Genomic DNA, 20,884 nt, shown 5'->3' with positions numbered 1-20,884 from the left:
CTGGAAAATCACGAAAGAATCCACACACTTGATTTTTAGAACTTTTAATGCTGTCTTCTGTGGAAACAGTCTCTCAGCATGTTTGTAAATGGATTTTTGGTCAATATTAAAAACACACACAGCATATGGACACAAATAATAACACTTTCCTGACTGTATTCAATTAAATAGCTATAGAAATACAATCAGTTAGTCACAGAGCAATAATTAGTTTACTGTACATGAAATGTTTAAGTAATTATTCTTGTATAATGCCAGTTTACATATGAGATTCAATAAAGGTATTATAATTACAAACATTTACATGTCTGTGGTTTCAGTGCTGTTTGAACACTTAAAGTGTCCTTAAGAGTGATTCAGTGAGTTTTGGCACAAAATGAACATTTTTGGGATAAACAATGAAAATAAACATTTGCTTTTCCTTCCATAGAAAAATCTTTTCAGTGGATCAAACAAGATACAAATAAAAAAAATAAAAATATAATGTGAGGGTTTGTGACAAGACTAAAATACCTGAAATATCCTCCACCACATATTTACAACTAAATTAAACAACTGAAAGCAGTCATTTCAAAATAGTTCACTTAAAAATTAAAAATAACCTGATTGGTCATCATCTGTCGTCATTTCTTCCCTTCTGTGTTTGTCTGTTTACTCAGCACTTACATGACTGTTGATGTAGCCAGCCTTCCAGGCAACGGCAGCTTCTTTATTTACCTTTGTTGATTTGTATAGAGACACAGAACAACACAACAAAGACCAGGGTTCCTGTTTTCATTGTTACCATGTATTTTCTTCCACTTCATTTTCGAGGCCTCCACACTTGCACCCTGACGTCACCGGACGCTATAGCGAGGACTCCGGCCTCCACGCTCAGCTGAAAGTTTTCACACAGTGCAGTGAGAGAAACGAGAGGGAGAGAGAAGACACATGAACGATGAACAGAAGCCCACATTAATAAAGTTAAAATATCATCACTGATGCCCAGAAAGAGAGAACTGTCAGTAGTTTTGCGATCACTAACATTGAATCCCTCCAAAACAGTTCAAAATGTGTCATCCTTGATCAGAGTATGACCTCCCCAAAGGAAACTATAGCAACCCCTTCAGCTACTGCAGAACTGACAGGATCCTAACCAAAACCAGAGAGAGAGCAAATATAAAACCAGTTTTAAAGTCTCTGCATTGGCTTCCTGACAAGTTTTATACGGTGTGTGTTTGCTGGGTTGTTGATTTTTTTTTTTGCACATGTTGTTGTTCTGTAAACCATTCTGAGCTACGAAGTTGTATAAAAAAGTTGCTATATAAACAAAGTGTTGACTGACTGCACAGCACTCACCCCATGGACTCCAGTTTGATAGTGCAGGGTGCTTAACGTCCTCGGAGGCGCGCATGGTATATGAACCTGTAGCGCAGGCGGAAAAATTACAATTCAAGACTTTCAAGACATTCAGTAGCAAAGTTCCAGCAGCTTAAGGTAACGAAGAATTCTCTCACCTTGACGGTGCAATCAGATGAACAGGTGTAGAGGCTACCGGGGGATCTGTGGATGCCGGTGATCAGAGCTGTGTGCCCCACATCAAACTGAGAGACAGGCTTTAAGGTCCCCGCCTGCATGGAAAAGGAGTGGAGCATGCCGCCGTTGTCTCCTGCCCATACCTCACAGCCACTGTAGCTCATGGACAGCAGGTAGGAGCTCAGCTGTAAAGTGGTGGGGTGGGTGGAGTTAGTGGCTTGGTGTAAAGATGGATATGAGTATGTTTACAAAAACACAAGCTCTTCAAGAAATCTACCCGAAGTCTCTTCAAGCCTTTGCCCGCTCTGCGGTCATAGACAGCCACAGTGCAGTCTTTGCTCCCTGAGATGATGTATTTGTCATCTGCACAGAGGCACATTACGGCGTTACTGTGCATACGGATGCTTTTCACCAGTGGTGCAGCAGCTGTGGACAAAAACAGACAGAACCCACCTCAGCAAGTCGTTTGTCTATATAACTGCTTTGTATTTACTAAACTCTTGACTCTCATGTGCACTTTCTACACAGCAAAACAAGCTTCATATAAATCCCTCTCACCTCTGGTGTCATACATGCTGACCCGCTTGTCAAATGTACCAGCCAGCAACATGTCGGGCTGACAGGACAAGCAGAGAACAGCAGCCCCGGTCCTGATGAGGGCCCTATCTGCACCTCCTGCCTGCAGGTCCCACAGCCTCACAGTGCTGTCAAAGCCCCCTGAGGCCAGCAGGGGTCCTTGAGATGCCAGGCACCAGACCCAGCCTCGATGGCTGCTAAAATCACCCTGCCGTCCCATCGTTTGCAGCAGCGAGCCCAGCTCCAGATCCCAGAGCTTTACGTTCCAGTCTCTGGAAGCTGTGGCGCAGACCTTCCCCTCTCCCCCAAGAAGGAGGACCGAGTTTACATGGGCAATGTGGCCTGTAGGCAGGGTAATGCATTCCAGCGCTGGTGGTGGGCTTGGACTTCTTGCCTCTACATGTTGCCCATTACCCAGATTCCTGTGGTCTGGCAAGTCTTCTTGGTGATTAAGAACTGCGTCTCGGCCCTCGTTGGCAATAAAAACCCCTCTGTGGTCCATCTCTTCTTCCATTAGTGCTGCAGCATCACCCTCTAGTCTGTCTTCAAGCTCTTCTCTCAATCTCGCTACTTGGTCCCCACCTAAGACGTGCTGCATTTCACCCTCTTCACCTTCCACTGCCACCTCCATTGCCTCATCCGCACCATAAGCAACCTCCTGCACTGCCACTCCCACTCCGACCTGACCCTCTCCACCATCATCCTGGCCTCCCACACCAGGCTCCCCATCCTGAGGCATCGCTTGCTCCCTTCTCTCCTCATCCTCCTGGTTTTGTCTGGCTACATGCTCAACTTCACCTGACCAGCAGGTTATGAGCTGTTCCATCTGCAGGCAGGCACCAGGCCAGTCAAAGTCCTCCCTTGGCCCCACTGGAAAAGCAGCTCTCAATCCCACCAACCTCTGTGCTCGGAGCTGCCAGGAGGTCCTGTCCTGCCCCACGTTACTCAGCGCATGGCAGACCTGAAACACGAAGGGGAAGGCATTGAAGGACATTTAAACATCTGCATGAGACAAATGTGGCCATGTGCCAAACATCTGTATTTTCCTGATTCATCTTTAACCCTTTCCCCCCCTTTTGGACGCCTGCTATGGGTAATTTTTGTTTCTCTTTGTTGACCTGAGCAGTTTCTGTCATATTTCAGGGCTGCTTCCAGAAGTTTGCGAGGGTGATCTCTGCCCATGCAGCTTACTAGGGATACCCTTCGGAAAACACAGTGCCCATTCTAATGGTTGTCAAACCAGGTCTTTATTGACATATACTGAGGTGTTAAAACTCATCTTTAAAGATACCGGGGACCCCATCAAATGTTGTCTTTACAAAAATAATCAACCGTAAAAAAGGCTTTCAAACAAACCTTTGGCAGCACGTTGACTACAAAGTGAACAGGAAGATATGAGACAATGTGGGTTAATATCTCCCATGGTAAGGACAACAAGCCACTGGACTCAGCTGAAGGTGAGGGGCTGATATCTGCTGAGGATGAGTGGCTGGTGGTCAGCAGACTGAGAAGATTAGATAAACACAGATTAATTATTTTCTTCATGACACTGTGCCACATGAAAACCCAGCTGACTGTGTGAGGCTCACCCATGCAGGTCAGGCCTGGTGGCTTCAGTGCTCCTCACCTGGTCAGGAAATGGCTGCTCACCGCGTACACCTGCCTCGCCTTCCTGCAGGTTATCCCTGACCTCAGACATCACCTTTCTCCTCCAGAAGGCTAACTCATGGACCTTAGACTAACTTTATTTTGTGTTTTAATAAAGGTGGAGCTCTTTAAGCTAAGCTTAGCCTCAAGTACACTGATGATGTTCGTATTCAGGGAAACTCTGCCTGAGGAAAGCTTTAGGTAGCCGTCACAAATGAACGCTTTCCTTTCCTTGATAGCTGCTAACTGCAATAGAAATACGGCTTTAAAACGCCCAGATAGCGGTTATCTTCCAAGTGTTGGCTGCTACTCCCTAAAAACAAAACCTGAAAGCGTTTACCGCTTCTTAAAACTTACCGCCTGAGTCAGCGTTACTAAAGCGGAATATAAATCGAATTAAAGGCTAATGTAAGGCAGAAGCACCAATTGTTGTTTCTGTCCTATCATCAAACACACACACACACACAAAAACATTCAAACGGCAGTTCCGATGTCGTCATCAAACTGTGCAGCAGAATTACAATTCTATTGGTTTTGATTGGATCAGCCGTGTGAGGGAGGGGGACACCCTCATCGGTGATTGGTGGATACGTTGTCAACGCGACCATCACGGGGAAGACTTTCCTAAAAGCTTTTGCCCGCTATATGTTATCAGTTTTTGTATTTCGCGTGATGGAGGCTTTCTAGAAAAGTTAATACATTTATTTCTGAAATAAATGTATTGAAATAAAATAATATACATATACTTACATATACATATATATACATACATACATATATATAAGATTATGGCTCTTAAAGTACCACTCTTATGACCGACATTAAAGTAGTATGCGCCTATTATACAGTTTACATATGACAATTTTATTTCTTATATGAATGAATTTATTTTAACTATCATAAACAGGATATGACAAGTAATAATAATAACTGTACTGCATTAAAACATTTACAGCAGGTGCCACATCCGGTCTTTAAGTAATGACGTATGAAGCATGCTTCCGGGTTAAAACTAATTATCAAGGCTGTTGTGTTTTTAACATGTTTTACTGCTTTGTGTCTTGTTTTATTTAATCTGAACAAGCCCCTAATTCAGTGATCACTGTCGGCCTCTCTCGGTTTTTATAACCACTGTTTGTTTTAAAGCTCAGTTCTTAAAGAGAGAGAAGCACTTTCAAGAGCTTCTCTCAAAAAATGTTTTAGGGTCTTCAGGGACTTTGAAATGATGGTGGTTTATGTGATCATAGACAACAAATTCTGAGTCAACTCAAAGCTTATAGAAAAAAACTTTTATTTTCCCCTATTCACAAAAATTAAATAAAAAGAGACACACCAGATTACATCCAACCTGCACCACAGTTCAGCAAAAGAAAAAAAAAAAAAAAAAAAAAAAAAAGGTAATACATGAAATTCAACTGCTGGCCTTGATATCAGATTGAAACAAAACTTCTGAATTTGTCTTCCACGTTCTTCCCTCCGGTATGCACCAAGCACCGCCTTGTCCTCAGTACAACCGTGTCAAATTTAACATCATCAGATGGTCCGCTATAAAACAACGAAAACAAACTGTTCTTTAAATAAAAAGAATAAAAAGGAGAAAAAAAAACTTTTAAAGTCCAAAAAAAATTTGTGCATTACAGCACAAAAACATAACATAAAAACAAAATAAATAAAAAAAACTTTTCTTTTTTTTTAAAAAAGGGAAAGAAAAAAAAACACAAAAACCTGTGGACAACTTGTATTTATGTATCAACAACATGGTGAGATGTGGCAAAGCTTTTTATTTTCTTTTAACTAATTCTTTGTGGCACAGGAGCTGCAAGCATGCTGGTGCAGCCTGTGACCAGCAGGGGGCCACCTCATCTCTCAATGGCTGCCTTCCAGTTAAAGCTGCACAGGATGCCCTCAGTTATTCACACTGTGGAGTGCTGCGGCTTAAAGTGGCCACATTAATTAGCAATAAACAAAACTACCAGAATTAAAGGGTTTATTCTAAAATACATAATCTACAGACAGAAGATGATGTGAATCCAACTTTGATCAGGCAGGAGCATGTGTTAGAGATGTCCATCAGGCCTCAGACTGATTGGCGACCTCCGGTGGCTAAATGTGAAAAACCTTCAAACCAGAAACTAAAAACATTTGCTGTCAAAGTAAAAACCGGGCCTTACTGATGCAACAATTTCTTTTCTGTTTTTTCCCCTTCTGTCCTTTTTTACTTTTACTTTAAAGGGAACAGTTTCAGTTTCTGGTTAGTGGTGAACTTGGCAGTTTCACCAGCAGTGAGCAGTCTTCAATAGAAACTATAGACACAGAAGCCACCTGGAAGTAATCAAAGCAATTTCGAGGTTATCACTAGAACGCTGTATAAATCCCCTTTGTGACGAATTTCCACCTGGCAAACGCCAGAAAACACTCGTGAAATAGACATTTTTCCTCTAGCGACCGGAGGTTGCCGGGGAGACCCCTGACCGGTCTCTTGCCCTGCGTGGGTAGGATCTTAATCATCATCTCTGAAGCTTTTGTGCACCCTGTCCAGCTATTAACCACCAGGCAAGTGGCCTAACTTTACTCCCAAACATAACTTTTTGAGTAGGGCTGGTGTGAAATTATGTCTAAAAAGTACTTCTGGAAACACCAGGCAAACAGCCATATACAGCTCCATTACAACCGTCCACACCATGGACAGTGATGAGAAGATAAAGCAGAGTAAGATAACCAAGATGAGGGAACGTACTATCAGGACTCAGTCTGTTTATCCCAGGCATATCCTACACAGTATCAACGGGTGAATATATGGCAACGACAATCACTAGTTTGATCATAAGCTGGAGAAGTACCTTATCAGTCCAGCAGCGCGTTGCATTGCCATTGACAAGCACTTATAAAGGTGGGTCCCTAAAAAGGGACCAGCTACTAGAAGAACAAGAAAAACGAAAGGAGCAAGACCTGTCAAAAAGCATGCAACATTCATGACAAGGTGAAGCCTCGATGGCTCCAACAGCCATCACTTAACAGGAAGCTGTAATGAAAACTACAGGGGGCGAGGGGGGAGCGACATCCTCAGACACAGGTATGGATTGACGACTGCAAAAGAAAAACACTACAATTAAGATGTCTCCCTCCACTTACATCCTAATCAGTCCATTTTATAAGGAGCTACATTATAAAACTATGTTAAGAGGCCTCAAGTCTTACCAAGTCATCGTATCATTGCTTAACATTATCATTATGCTTACCTCGGCAAGCCGTTAACAGTCCTAAAAATCACTTATCAAGACAAAACGCTAGGTTTCAAGTTCAGTATATTACTGTATGCCTTACATTAGAAATTCTAAATTTATTACAAAAGAGAGAGAGAGAGAAAAAAAAAGTGCATTTATACCAGTAAGAACCAATTCATTCTTGGTGATGTCTTATAGCTCTGTTTTGCAAATACTCTATTTAAAAAGAAAAAAAGAAAAAAGAAAGCAGCAAATATGATTCTCAGCTTGCCTACAGTATTTAAACTCCTGTTGCAGTGTTGGTTTTTTCCCCCCAAACAAAAATGCGCACGGGTTGATTAAACCTGCCTATAATCTGCTCTTCGCACATGTGCGCGCTGCCTCCGTTTTAACTACATGGACACTGATTAGACAATATGCATGAAAAGGGAGGACAAAAGAACCACACACGTGACGGCTTTAAGTTATGGCAAGCCTCCCCGTTCGGACGACGACCAACGCGATAAATGGAGAAGGAAAAAACACAAAACGATACAAAAACAAAACCCATTTACTCTAACGTGCATCACTTAAGAGGTGATCGTATGCCATGCAATATTTTGGTACTGCGGTGGTAAAACCTTAAGAGGACAGATGTACTGCATCTCTTTGCCTCCGACAAGGGAAGGAAAATAGCTACAAGCCTGAAGATTTTCAGCAACCAAGGGAAGAGGAAGGAAGCGTAAACGTGAAACTGAGGGAGAGAGAAAAAGAAGAAAAAGACCCATGTGTATGCGCACGAAATGCTTTGATGATTTTTGCAGTGAAAGGTGCAAAACAAACTGTGTGCACATTGTTACATAGTAAAAGCGCCTGTTTTTATTATTTAGCCTCTGGCACGAGCCTGTTTAAACACCTGTGTGGGGTATTTGGGACTGTGGCACCCTATGCTGTTTCAGATAATTCCTTTTTGTTTTGTTTTTAAAAGTGTACCTATCTGCCACCCCCCCTCCCCTCCCAGCCGTCATCTATGTCAGACTAATTTAAAAAAAAAAAAAAAGGAAAAAAAAAAAGGAAAAAAAAAAATATCGAGGAGGGGGGGAGGTCGAACTTGGCCTCCGTTTTGCCCTCACCTACCTAGAATCCCTGCGGTGCTGTTGGCGAAAAGTCACTTTTGAGCATTTTGGATTTAGTGAGGCGTTTTATCCGAGAGGTATGTGTATATCCCCAGTTTACCCTCCCCACACCCACCACCCTCCTCCCACCCTCCCTCAGAGAGACAAACAGGGCAACGGGGGAGGGGAAATGGAGGCTATCCGCAGAGTGGAGGGTCAAGGCCAGTCACGTCCCTCCAGCTCTAGTTTCTCCCCACGTTCTGGGCAGTGCAATGAGTTCCCCTGTTACCCTCCCCTTCATTAACCTGGGGGACAAGCAAACACAAGAACAGAGGAGAGACTTTTAAACCACATCGTGTGAACAGATGCATGCAGAGCTGATAATGAAGCGGTTAAAGTGCGATTCTGGATCAGAAAAAATGATTTGGGAACAAAATGTATCATTGTTTATCAATGAGCTGGGTGTTTCATCACTTCCAGAGGAGGGCTGAGGGGTATTTCATTTGGGTGACATCATTTGGTGAACATACCTAACAGGTCAGTGTCCTGCGTGGACCAAAGGGGTGGCCGGGTTAGACGCCATAGCAGGCTGACAGACGCTCCTTCAACAGAGGAGGGAACTGCTCAGAGAACTGCTGCCAGTTCTCCTCTCCGACCTGGTCCTTGAAGCCATGCAGGATCTTGGAAAAACAAATGAGACTTGATAAATTCTGCAGCAGGCGTTCAAATCTGAAGGTCAGAGTTTGTGGGCGAAGTCTTTCGCAGGCTGATAGCAGACTGTCTTATGGCAACATTAATGGTAGATTTTCTCACTGGGTTGCTGTGCTTGACAATCTCAGTTTGCAGCAACTGAAGCGAGATAACTTGATAAATCATTACGTGTTGCTGACATATTCAAACAGACTGGAAAATGTTAAAAGTCACCATAATATATGGAGGGGTGTCTGTTCACTGCAACATCAGTTTATGGTCTCAGTTGCTGGCTTCATGTGTTATTCAATACACAACACACTTGTTCTGACTGTAAAGACACTAAAGAGATAGCTGTTCAGTTTTTTAAGCTAAAATAGCTTTGACATTTATATCACAAATAAACCAGCTAGTTAGCACTAGCTCTTTAGCTCCTCCTTACCATCCAAATAAAGTCATGGACAGCATAACAACCACACGACGACAATCAAAATTAAAGGCAAAGTTTCATAATGGCAACCCACAAATTAATGTGTAACCTTAAAGTGGCATCATCCATTTTCAATATACAGTTTTTGTACATCTAGCTATGACCTTGCAACTGCAGCTGCATCTTGGGCCGAGCACCTAAAACTAATTTAAAGACCCCTCCACGATCTGGATTGCTCAAATTAGAGGCCTAATATTTTAAGCTTTAGCAAGAGGGGTTTCTAAGGCTACCATGGGTATTAAATGCACCCAGAATTGATTAGTATTGATTATTATTATATTATAGTACTCATTATTGACTGATCAGCTTGACTTAGTGATGTACCACACTTCTCAGACTTCAAAGCCATCTGCACCATGCCGTCAGATTTCCGATGTCTGATTAATGATCATCATAGGTCGGTGACCCAAAACTACACAAGAGGGAACGTTTTAATCACAAACGCTGGTCCATCCTGCAGACTGTCACAGAAATATGATTTTTGATGAAGTATTTACCTTATAAAACATGTCCCTCAGGTCGTCCTTCGGGTTCACCCATGAGGCCACAGCATCACAGAAGAAAATAAAGTCCTGAACACAGAAGACTTGTTAACTCAGCACTTGCCAAAGTAGACCTCCCCTACTTCTCTAACCCCTTTAAAGCAATATCACCTTACCTGCACCACTCCTGCAGGGTTCACGCCGATCATCACACAGATTCCCCGGAAAGCCGAGTCCTTCTCCTCATTATCTCTTATATTCCTCAACGACGTGCACCTGTGAACAGGAGCAATGTGGCGACAGAAGAATGAGTTCAACTTGGGGTTTTTTTGTTTGTTTTACAGCAGCTCCACTTTGAGCAATTTTTCAACTATTTTCAACTATTTTTAGTTTTTCAACTTTTTAAACTAACAAGTTAAAGAGTTTTACTCATGCTGAGAAAGTAGAACATGAAAAAAAAAATCAATCATATATGGTAATATCCATACTGGGACTCACCATGGCCTAATGAAATGCTGCAGCTGTGGCGCCACTTCCTGAGGACACACGAAACCCAGCCTGCCGATCGTAATGGCTGCATAGAGAGACATAAAAGAAGTCTTCAATATCAGAACCAAATTTAAGAGACACACTTATCATCATTCTGTAGCTGATTGTTTACCTGTGTTTTCCAACAGAGTCTTGGGAGTGTTGGGTCTATTGATGATCTCCACCAGGTGTGGCAGCACCATACCCACATACGGCTGCATTTCTGCACCTGGAGAGCCACAAAGAAGAGAAGGAGGCAGTGAGCATCCTGCAGTGTGGATACAACATGGTAACGTCTCTAAGTGTGTTAAAGCCAGGAATTCATTGCCAATCAGGCACGAGACAGAATCGGACCTGCTTCAATCGAATAAAAAGGAACACGTGAAAAACCTAAAGCTGAAATATCAGAAATACCCAACACTGATTTAACTTTCTTCAGGGCTTCATTGGTCATAAGTTACTGAGAAGAGCTTTCAGGTCCTTTAAAAAAAAAAAAAAAAAAGAAAAAAAGAAAAAGAAAAGGGAGTGTCTGAACACTTATCAGCAATAAAACCATTTGCAGTTACCAAGCCCTTAAAACCTAAACAAGCCTTGGTGTTCTCTCTTACTTAAATTCAATAGAAAAACTAGTTTCTTACTAAACTATTAAATAAGATTTGTGAATAGTAAAAATCCATTTTAAGAATCAGGTTCTGAACACGTCTTTGATTCAAGTTTGTCTCAGCCAAAATATGTCGCCCACACTGAGGCAGAGTTTACAATTCCTGAACGTACGAGCTCAGACTGCACAGGCCTGCATGCAACATGTACTGTGAATGATCTGGATCAGAAAACATTATGGGAACAAAATGTATCACTTTGTGTCAATGAGCTGGGTGTTTCATCATATCCAGATACTGGGGGGTGGGGGACGACAGGAAAACCATCCACAATAAGATCTGTTACTTACCCATTTGCATGGAGATCTCCCCTATGGCCCAGGTGGCGTTGTTACACACGGAGATAAACTCTGGGTTCAGGTTGAGCCCAAGGATGGGCATGAACTCAGCTGGAGAAGAGAAATGGACACCAGTTACAACAATGATTCACAAACACACAGCTGGATATTCATTTCAGCCTCCTATTTTTTACAGCTCATCATTAAAGACATGAGCTCATGAGTGGCTACAACAATCACTAAATCTGGGTGTTCCCTGGTAATAAAATGAGAGGGCAGCTAGTAAATCAGTCAAAATGTGACAAAGTTGCTCTGATAACGCACGCTCACCAATACAGGGCTTCACGTGGAGGAAGCATGCCTTTGTTAGATCGCCCAGGAGAGCAAAGGAGCTCTGCCTCACCTCGGGCATGGTATCCTGCAGCAGAACCACATAACTTGGTGTTACACAGGGATCACAGAAAACTCAGGGGGAAAAAACAAAACAAAACACAAAAACTAGTTTTTGCATGTAGAAAAATAAAGAGAACTTCCATCACACCTGCATGCACTGGAAAAGCAGGGTCATGATGTTAGAGCGAGCCACAAGCTGTTCCACGTGTCCTCCCAGACCTTCAGCCAGGCCGCTCAGCAGATCCAAGGCCACAATCATGAAATCCTTGTCAGGAGCTTCATACTGGTCTGGATGCTGGTTGTACATCTATGTAGACAGAAAGAAAAATGTGAATTTTTAAGCACCAGTTCAAGATTTAAACAGACTCCACCACATTTATTCTATTCATGCTTGCTCTCTCACCATAGCCTGAGCAAGTGTCTTCTGGACTAATGTGACACAGCGCTGATAGACGGGCTCGCAGTAGGGCAGAAACCCACTTTGCAGGGCGGTGGCTACTGACGACAGACACTGAAAGACATCCGGACAGCACAGTTTTGTTTGGGTTTTCTTCTCCTTCCTCTAAATGACGTAAAGCATTTTTTCTTCGACATACTTGGACATGTCAAACAGAAAACAGGATAAACCCTGTTTCTAAGCAGCGCTAAATTTACTCACCTCCAGCAGAGGGAAGAGATCCTTGTCTTCGTCCTTCAGCTCGTTCCACTTTGCAATAAGAGGGGGCATCAGCTTCTGAATGTACTCCTGAAAAAGCAACACAGTGGTAACAGCTCAGGCTTTCTGCAACAAATCAATGATTCCCTGTTATTAGTCTCCTCCCAAAGCTAAGCAACCCGATCGACTTGAGTAAATTCAAGACAAATATACAAGATCCAAATCTCAAACTCACAGGCTGATTGAGATGGTGACCCACTGAATCTGCCAGAGTTCCTATGGCATCATACAGGATGAGCAGATTCTTGTGCTGGTACTTCCCGAAAGCAAAGACCAGAGTGTCCAGAATGTAACTCAGATATGGCACCAGCTCTGTGCATGCCTCTTCCTCCAAGGTTGCAAATGCACTGAGAAAAAACAAGATGATGAAGGTCAATGCTGAATCTACACACACAGTCTTGTGGTCCAGGAATACCACAAGCAGGATGTGGATCAGAGTACAATATGGGAACAAAGTGTATCATTGTAAGTCAATGAGCTGGGATTTTCATCACGTCCACGTTAGAAGGGAACAAAGATTGCAGCGTGGCTCACCTGCAGGCGGCTTCCTGCACCTTCTTGTTGCTGTCCAGGATGCGTTTCAGGAGCTCCGTCATGAGCGGTTTGAGATATGAGTCGGGGGGCTGGGAAACCACCCAGTGTGCATAGCGACTCAAGGTCCAGCAGGCAATGGAGCGGACCAGGGCCTTTTTGTCACACAGACACTGGATGAGGTGAGGGATGAGCTCCGGCAGGTAGGGCACCATGCCCTGCATGCAGCCTAAGCACAGAGTGAAAGCACGAGTGAGAACGACACCAGACCTTCTGCAGTCAGCAGAGCAAATCTACTGATCCTAATAATCATTCGCCGGCAGTATGTGGCATAATGCAGCTCTTCCCTGTGAAATGTGAAATTCTGTCTCACACCAATGTGTACTTGCGATGTGCATCAATTTAGGCGTTATATCACGAGAAGACTGCACAGCTGATTTGCTTCAGAGGAGACAATACAAATGTAGGTTTCTCTGCTTTATGCCTCTTAACCAACACTCAGACTTCAGATCTCACTGCATACATGGAACAGAAGCAACTCAGTTCTGTTTTAGTACAAATCTACTACGTCACTTGTTGTAAACAGAAACCTCAATCGCAAGCTTAACTGATGCTTGCTTAATCCATCGCGCCCACTGCACTCCACACTACTGAGGATCAGAGCCTAACTCATACTTATTCAACCTTGCTGCAATAAAGAACGCTTCAGGAGCTCATTCCTACAAACTCTGAAACTAAACAACACTTCTTTCTGTGACAGGTTCATTCTGACTCTCTTGCCAATCTGGGCAGTCATTAATCCATCTGCAAATCACTGTTTATTCATGCAAATTTAAAAAAATTGGGCTGAACAGTTTGTAAGATTGCATTTGCATTCCCTCTTTTGCTCATGAAACAGACCATTTACCTGCATGCAAAGCCCAACAAAACGTGATTGGTTATTATAACTCAGACATTCCAACACAGACATCACTTTATACAGATTACTTTTGACAGATGTGGTTCTGCATAAGGTTGGCGACCTAATTAGGCACCGATGAGGGAATTCTAGGTATCAGTTGAAATGGGAAAGTACCAAATCCCAGTTCTGCATCCAAAAGATTTGAGAAGTCCCCTCTCTATGTTTCTGCCTCTTTCCCAATTGAGAAATATGAAGACTGCTTTAGCAATTTCAGAAAGAACAGTTTGACACAAATTACTTTTCCAATCAGGATTCACCACATCCGCAGATAATGCCAGTAACTTTGAATAAAGCATAGACGACATTGTGGGGATGATTTCTTAATCAAATCAGGTGTCCTGGTGATACCAACCCTGTGCTAATGAGGCATGACATTAGAAATCTATAATGTGTCCTTCAGAACACCAAGTGAATGTCTGCATTAACATGCAGACAGGCTTTTTGCACACTGCATATAATAAGGTTAAACCTCATTACTAGAACTCAACTAGGGACAGATAACCGTCTATGCATAAACTGGGAACATTTCAGGAAGGTGTAGCTCGGGTTTTTGCAGCTCTGACCACTAACCAGAAAATCTGTAGATTGCATGAAAAATGCGTGTCCTTTCATCTTACCCTCAGCTATGGCCCCCAACACCAGGATACCAGACTCCTTGATCACCCAGTCAAGGTGAAAGAGCAGGCCTTTCAGGAGTGGCAGGAGGTGGGGTAGCAACTCGTCGCGGAACACGTTGGCCAGCACGTCCAGTGCTGCTGCAGAACATTTCCCTACGTGAGAAAGAAAAGTTTGGTTACAACCCGACACCTAACCTGCCGTTTCTCTTATATCACCTGAAACTACAGCAGGTTTAAGTTTTCTAAAAACTCACTGCATGTACTTCCTGAATGACATCCACATGTCCACTCACAACTTAAAAGGTAATAGATCTGTGCTACATTTGGGAAGGGGCCAGTTGGCATATTAATACCTGATATACAACATAAATGGAAACCAAAGTACAACCGGTCAAGTCACTACACTCACATCCTGGCAAATAATGTGTTTCTCCACCACTTACGCAGATTCCAGTCAGACAGCGTGTCGTCATCGTCGTCGTCGTCTTCCTCGATGTCCTCCCCCTCCTCCCCCTCGCCTCCTTCATGCTGCAAAGTGACCGTGCGCGACTTGTGGAAACGGGGTTTGATGTCCTGCTCGCTGTCTGGTACCGCCTCGTCCTCCTCCACGTCACCCTGGGGGAACGGTCAAAAAGCAGATTGATGGCAAAGAAGTACAGCTGGGTATCCCAAGCATTCAAATACCTACGATGGCACTCACCTTCAGTAGTATGATGTCTATCTCAGAATACTTCATCCCATTTACTAAGATAGGGATCAGTCTATATTAAACAAGTGAGACAAAAGAGGATATCCTTGATCAAAAAAAACACAGATGGAAATTCACACTAATAATAGGCACATACTAACAATATTTAACAAGCTACTCACTGCACTAGGTGTCCGGAGAGCACCTCTTTACAGATGGGTTGCTCTGCTAGAGTCAGCCAAAACTCGCAGGCCTCCAGAGCCACGTTCTCATCAGGGTCCTGGGTTCGCTGCAGCATGTACTGAAAAGCAGATGTTTGAGAATGGGAATGTGTGATCAGGTGAGTGGGAAGGGAGGAAAAAAAAAAAAAAAACCAGCCTAAGAAGAAACTTGAGAGAAATCTGGATCAGAAACATTAGGAACTTGAGGTATCATCGTGCTTCAATGAGCTGGGTTTCTCATCACATCCAGATGGGCTCCAAGTTCCACGTATTTACACGAAAATGTGGCGTACGTGTCCCTTTTACTTCCACTGTGTGCTCCACAGCTGGTTATCTGGTTGTCCTAACACTCACCTGGATGATGCTGTGCATGTGGGGGATGAGGCGGTCGATGCGGACCTCCAGTAGCATGACCAGGGCTCGGCATACATTCTTCCTGACCTCAGAGTCCTCATCTGCTGCCAGCGCAAACAGGCTCTAACAAAGGAGAAGAGGAGCAAAAAGAAAGGAGTGTGAAGTAGGCACAAAACTAACACAGCAGCCTGATACCGAAGCACACACAAGCTCACCTCTATGAAAGTGTCAATGTTGTCCATCAGGGCTTGGGCTCGGCCGATGATGAACTGGTTCACGCAGGCTATGGCATGGGATCTGCAGAGCAACAAAAGCAATGATCAGACATTGTAGTGATGAAGAAACTGGTTCAAATGAAAATGCCTCAGATAAGAACCTTGTATAACTTACATGTGCCTTTCATTTAAACAGAAAACACCGGAAGGCTATAGGTCTACATAACGTAAAACAATAAATCTGCTAATAAATAAAGGAGTTATGAAAAGATCTGATCAGATAAGCACATTAAAACTCGCTTACATGCTCACAATGGTTCCTACCGTAGTATAAATATTGTAATGAAGAAGAAAACTTGCCACTGAAACCAATCGACACGACTCTTAACTAACCATATACAGTCAGGCAAATGTTAGCATAAATCACACCCAGGTTCTCTCTTTCTTGTACCTAATCTTGGGGCTGCAATGCTTGAAGAACTGAAGGAATTTGGGTATCATTATGTTGAGGGGTCTGTTCAGAGCGTCGCTGTCCAGCAGCTCCGACGAATCCTCGCAGATCTTCTGCAGTGCGCCAAATGAGCCCTGAGACACGGACATACACAGAGAAGCTGTCAAATCAAACGCAAACGTACAGGGACACAGAGGAGAGAACGAAGACCGCATCAGACAACAAGACCGGAGCAAACAAGTTCTGAATGCACTGCAAAGACTCTGCCTATCAGCTGAGAACACATCTTTTTCATGTCAAGCACATGTGCGACTATGAAATCATCATCATAAAAGGAACGACTGGAGATATTAGCTGCTCCAACACAGATATTACAACTAATCCTGCCTGATTTTCATCTGTTTTATTTTTATTACTACTACTATTACGACATCTACTGCTCCATTTCAAAGTCCATGCAGAGCTATATCTGGTTCTTCTCAGGAATCATTTGCAAACTATGACTTTCCAGTTAGCCTTGTTGTGGCTGTCTGTGTGGGATGAATTCAAACTTATGTCTACTTCAAGGATACGCGCCTCATTCAATTGTCAGATACTTAAACCAGAGCAACTATCTAAATGAGTCAAATGCCAAACAGGAAGTGCAGACCTCGCACGTGTTGTAGTCCTCTGAGTTGAGCAAGTTGCAGAGCTGAGGCAGCAGCTCGGGCCATGTTTGCAGCTCTCCTTTGGAGGCAATAGTTGTGATCAGGATGCCTACAGGAGAAAACACAGGTTCAGGTCAGTTGTTCACCACTGACAAAGACCGCAACCTTTGGCCTATGCAGAAGCTCTGGATCAGACAGTATGAATACAAACACCTTCACAGACACTCAGATGGATTTTATGCATCATTTCCAGAGAGTAACATAAGGACACACAGGGATTAAACTGGTTACTCTGTGTGTAAATAGATGGTATATAAAGTTATAAAACCAACACAACCAATACACTCACCAATGGTGGCACGGATGAGCGGCGAGGGATCGCCGATGTTGTTGAGGCATTCCTGCTTGATGAAGTCAGCAACGGCTGATGGGAAGTTCTGGTAGTGGGCTTTGACATTGTTCTTCAGTATCAGACCACTCAGAGAGCGAGTCGGCTCATCTGAGAAGAAGAGAGGGCAGTTAGAGACCAAGATGCCAAGCCATCAGCGTGTATTTGGAGTCTGATCACTACATCAAAGTGCACAACGTTTTCCACTACTCAATCCTGAGGACGTGTAATCCAACTCTTCATCTTACTTTAAAATCTGTGTGCCCTTCATTGTGGAATTCAGAGCAATCACTCTTAGTCAAAGTGGACGCAACAGTTTTTCTCAGTTTATTTCATATATAAACTCTTGCAAAGGTGGATATTCATATTCAAACTAGCTCCAAGTTTCAAATCATTAGATCAGCCAATCTAAAGGTATTCCCTGTGGGCCAAAAGACAGGCTTCAGGCTGCTCTAAGCACTCAGATCTCAGAGGTTTTTCCTACTCTTGGCACTCGCTCATGCCAGGAACAATATTATTTATACACACTCTGAACACAGAAGCGCCACTCACCTATTATTATTATTATTCAGACCTTCTGATTGTGAGGGACAGCCAATCAGAAGAAAGTCCGCTCAAAGAGAGCAGACTTACTCTAAAGGGAAAGGGATGAATGCAGAGCTGCTGCAAAGCCCGATGTAAAATCGATAAGGATTCATTTGAACTTTGAAGAGTTCAGGGCTGCTCTGGTAGAGGCATGAACAAATTCCTAAATTTTTACCAAATATAACAAATCGATATCCCTAAACTAAGACATGTTGTATCCAAACCAACGGTGACAGCACGGTTCACGGTTCTATATACTTGTCCTGTTACATTTATTGGTATATGTTTAAGTGCTACGTTGATTAAGCAATTGATGCGTCACTGCTGTCAGTCTGTGAGAAGAGTACAAGTGGCACAATTCATTTTTTTGCCCCCTCACACTGTATAAACATGTATGCAAGGCCTCTGCTGGGAATGAGGCTCCAACACAATAAGTAACATTCGGTGCATCCAGCTATTACATGCAACAGGAAGCACTAAATTCTCACCATAATGGATCAATGATCTGAGGGACACAAGACGCACATGCCAGACTACTCACCTTCAGTTTTGAGTCGTGTAAGGACAAAGATGAGATAGTTGTTAAAGTCAGGGAACTGGTTGAGTTGTTCGAGTTTCTGAAGTGGCAGTTAAGGATCATTTCACTTTCAAATCACCCTTTTAGTCTGAGCTTTACTTGGCTCAGACTGAAAGGGCTTCTTATAGATTACTCATTTATGTTAATCGCACAGATGTGATGTGACATTTCTTCCATCGTGTATTTTTGGTCAAAAATATACTGTAAGTGAAGAAAAGTAGACAGTATAGATGCACTTAGTCCTTAAAGATGACTGAGGTGTCATGTCACAGTTGCTACCTCGCCTTTGCTCTCGCAGCTCCTACAAAATCCTCAAACACTTTCATTGTTATACTACATTAAAAGCAATAAAGGATCAAAATTTAGTTAAATGCCATTAACCAGTTTTATTATGCACACTCAGAACAGACTGAAGTAGGATACTTGTTGGACAGCTCTCTGTGTGACTGTGTTAGGTGACTGGGAGTCTTTGAGCAGCTGTAGGACCTGCTGAAGTCCCTGCTCATCTGGCTGCCACTCCATCCTGACACACACACACACACACACACACACACACACACACACACACACACAAATTAATCCACATTTCTCTTTAAATTCAAAGGAAAATATTAAGAAACACGTAAGCAGGTGAGGTCTCTGGATCAGACAGTATGAATACAAACACCATCAGCAACAGGTCAGATGTTTTTTAATGCATCATTTCCAGTCGACATGCACGTATATAGTTGATATAGACAAAAAAGAAGGATGCCTGTACATAGAAGAACAAATCTTCACACAGGAGTAATGCAATGGACCTGAAACTACCACAGGATGCCAATCACGTTGTACATTTCATCAGATGGTCTTCTGCTGGGCTTTTATCCAATCAATCACTACTTAAAACAAGATACCTCTGCTTAATGACATGCAAAGTTATTGGAACCCACTGAGGGTTTACTGTAGTTACTTAATGCATGCATGCACGAAACAGCTGAAGGAGAAAAGATCAGTTCTAAAACAAAACTGCGCAGGTGTCGGTTGGGAGCTCTCTGGCCGCCTTCATAGTGGGTTAAAGGGTGAAACGACCCGGCGGCACCGGGACTGGTCACCCCCCGTCAAACACCTAAAACCCTAATTGCAGCATGCGGCACAAAAACGAGGACATCAGACAACAAGACCAGCTAAAATCTCTGTGACCCGGCTTAACTGCTCCAAGTTAATCCTACCCCCATCCCCACCCCCACCCCACCCGGTCCTCCGGTCTGAGTTGCGGAACCGCGTTGCGCTTCGATATTTTTTTTTTCGCTCGAATTTCAACGCAATGCCGTAACACGTGGGCCCGAGCCGCGCGGTTAGCCCGTTTGGGGAGGTAGAGGGTCACACTCACTCAGCTGTGGCTGGTCAGAGTGAAGAGGGAAAAAAAGTTGTCAGGAAATGAGTTAGCAACGAAGCAACGATCGCCATGTCCGGCTCCAGGCTCATAATCATGTGGTTTACCTTTACAACATTTAGCTTTACTGGCTAGTTTGCTCCAATTATAAGATCCATTATCGATTAGCTCGTAGATTGTTTGCGCTATGGACAGCTGACCCCACTAATACCCAACCTGCCCTTCTTGCTAGGGCCTGGTCGACAGGGCAGTTCCCGGCTGGAGGCTCACAATGTGGTCGGCATGAAAACAAGAAAATTCCGCCGTTAGCTATCCAAAGAAAGGGCCGAGCTGAGCAATTATTTTGCAGAACAATAACAGCCATGCGGTCGTTTTAAACATAGCGGTTAAACATAAGGATGTCAATCAGTATTGGGTAATAAGTAGGTGAACACGCTTTGTAAGCAGGCGCTAGCCGCTAAATCGTCAGGCATCGGAGTTCGACTCACTCTGCTAATGCTAATACTGCTAGCCAGGCTAATGCTATTTAACTGAAACTTGCTTTGATTTTGTAAAACGCCTTACCCGATGAGTAGGAGTGATCGAGGTATTAAGAATTCGTTGTTAAAGTGCAACCCTATTAGGAGTGTACGTACAATATTAACTTGAAAGTTGAATAATCAGTACTGGGCCGCTCTTCTCTTCTTCTTCGTAGCGGTTCCTCTTGTTCAAATGAGCACGCCGATTGAAATTGACCCTTGGCGGCTTCCGTCACACATTTGACTGACTACGCGAGATTTGTCGTGGACTGAAAGGCAACTAGTTTTACTATCCATATTTGGTTAAACATAAATTTAAAAAAAATACATTATTATACAAATACAATAACAATATATAATACTATAATTAAATACTACCGCAAACAAAAAATAAGCATTTTGTAAACGTTGTATGCACACAAGTTTTTTTTTAACTAAAAATGGAATTAAAGACGACCTAAAAGA

At 43.1% G+C, this 20,884-nt stretch overlaps 2 protein-coding genes and 1 non-coding gene across 4 annotated transcripts; all 3 read right to left on the bottom strand.

The window, feature by feature from the left end:
- Positions 1 to 28: 28 nt before the first annotated feature.
- On the bottom strand, positions 29 to 4,259 carry fbxw9 (F-box and WD repeat domain containing 9). The gene is made up of 7 exons (XM_040052586.1): positions 3,681 to 4,259; positions 3,448 to 3,595; positions 2,074 to 3,052; positions 1,793 to 1,941; positions 1,497 to 1,700; positions 1,339 to 1,404; positions 29 to 877 (listed from the first exon to the last, which is right to left on the bottom strand). Exons 1-7 carry the CDS (start codon positions 3,788 to 3,790, stop codon positions 803 to 805), a joined length of 1,731 nt encoding a protein of 576 aa, XP_039908520.1. The 5' UTR covers positions 3,791 to 4,259; the 3' UTR covers positions 29 to 802.
- Positions 4,260 to 5,938: 1,679 nt separating this feature from the next.
- Positions 5,939 to 20,637, bottom strand: LOC120746966 (transportin-2-like). Of its 2 annotated transcripts, none has more exons than XM_040052555.1 (25): positions 20,537 to 20,637; positions 18,950 to 19,049; positions 18,491 to 18,566; positions 17,326 to 17,475; positions 16,979 to 17,085; positions 16,330 to 16,463; positions 15,879 to 15,960; positions 15,664 to 15,786; positions 15,271 to 15,389; positions 15,101 to 15,161; positions 14,844 to 15,015; positions 14,401 to 14,553; positions 12,826 to 13,051; positions 12,467 to 12,638; positions 12,235 to 12,321; positions 11,980 to 12,087; positions 11,725 to 11,883; positions 11,514 to 11,601; positions 11,196 to 11,294; positions 10,380 to 10,475; positions 10,217 to 10,292; positions 9,895 to 9,994; positions 9,734 to 9,808; positions 8,587 to 8,736; positions 5,939 to 8,361 (listed from the first exon to the last, which is right to left on the bottom strand). In XM_040052555.1, exons 2-24 carry the CDS (start codon positions 19,046 to 19,048, stop codon positions 8,629 to 8,631), a joined length of 2,670 nt encoding a protein of 889 aa, XP_039908489.1. In that variant the 5' UTR covers position 19,049; positions 20,537 to 20,637; the 3' UTR covers positions 5,939 to 8,361; positions 8,587 to 8,628. The 2 variants fall into 2 exon arrangements, with proteins under 2 accessions (XP_039908489.1, XP_039908485.1); XM_040052551.1 differs by having other exon boundaries at positions 20,466 to 20,622.
- LOC120714213 lies at positions 19,166 to 19,235 on the bottom strand. The gene has a single exon (XR_005691369.1). It is a non-coding gene; the product is annotated as a small nucleolar RNA SNORD41 (small nucleolar RNA).
- Positions 20,638 to 20,884: the final 247 nt, after the last annotated feature.

This window comes from Simochromis diagramma, unplaced genomic scaffold (assembly GCF_900408965.1).
Source record: "Simochromis diagramma unplaced genomic scaffold, fSimDia1.1 OVJJ01000321.1, whole genome shotgun sequence".
Lineage (NCBI taxonomy): Eukaryota > Metazoa > Chordata > Actinopteri > Cichliformes > Cichlidae > Simochromis > Simochromis diagramma.
The sequence above is the reverse complement of the archived record's forward strand: the minus strand, read 5'-3'. Positions and strand labels throughout refer to the sequence as shown.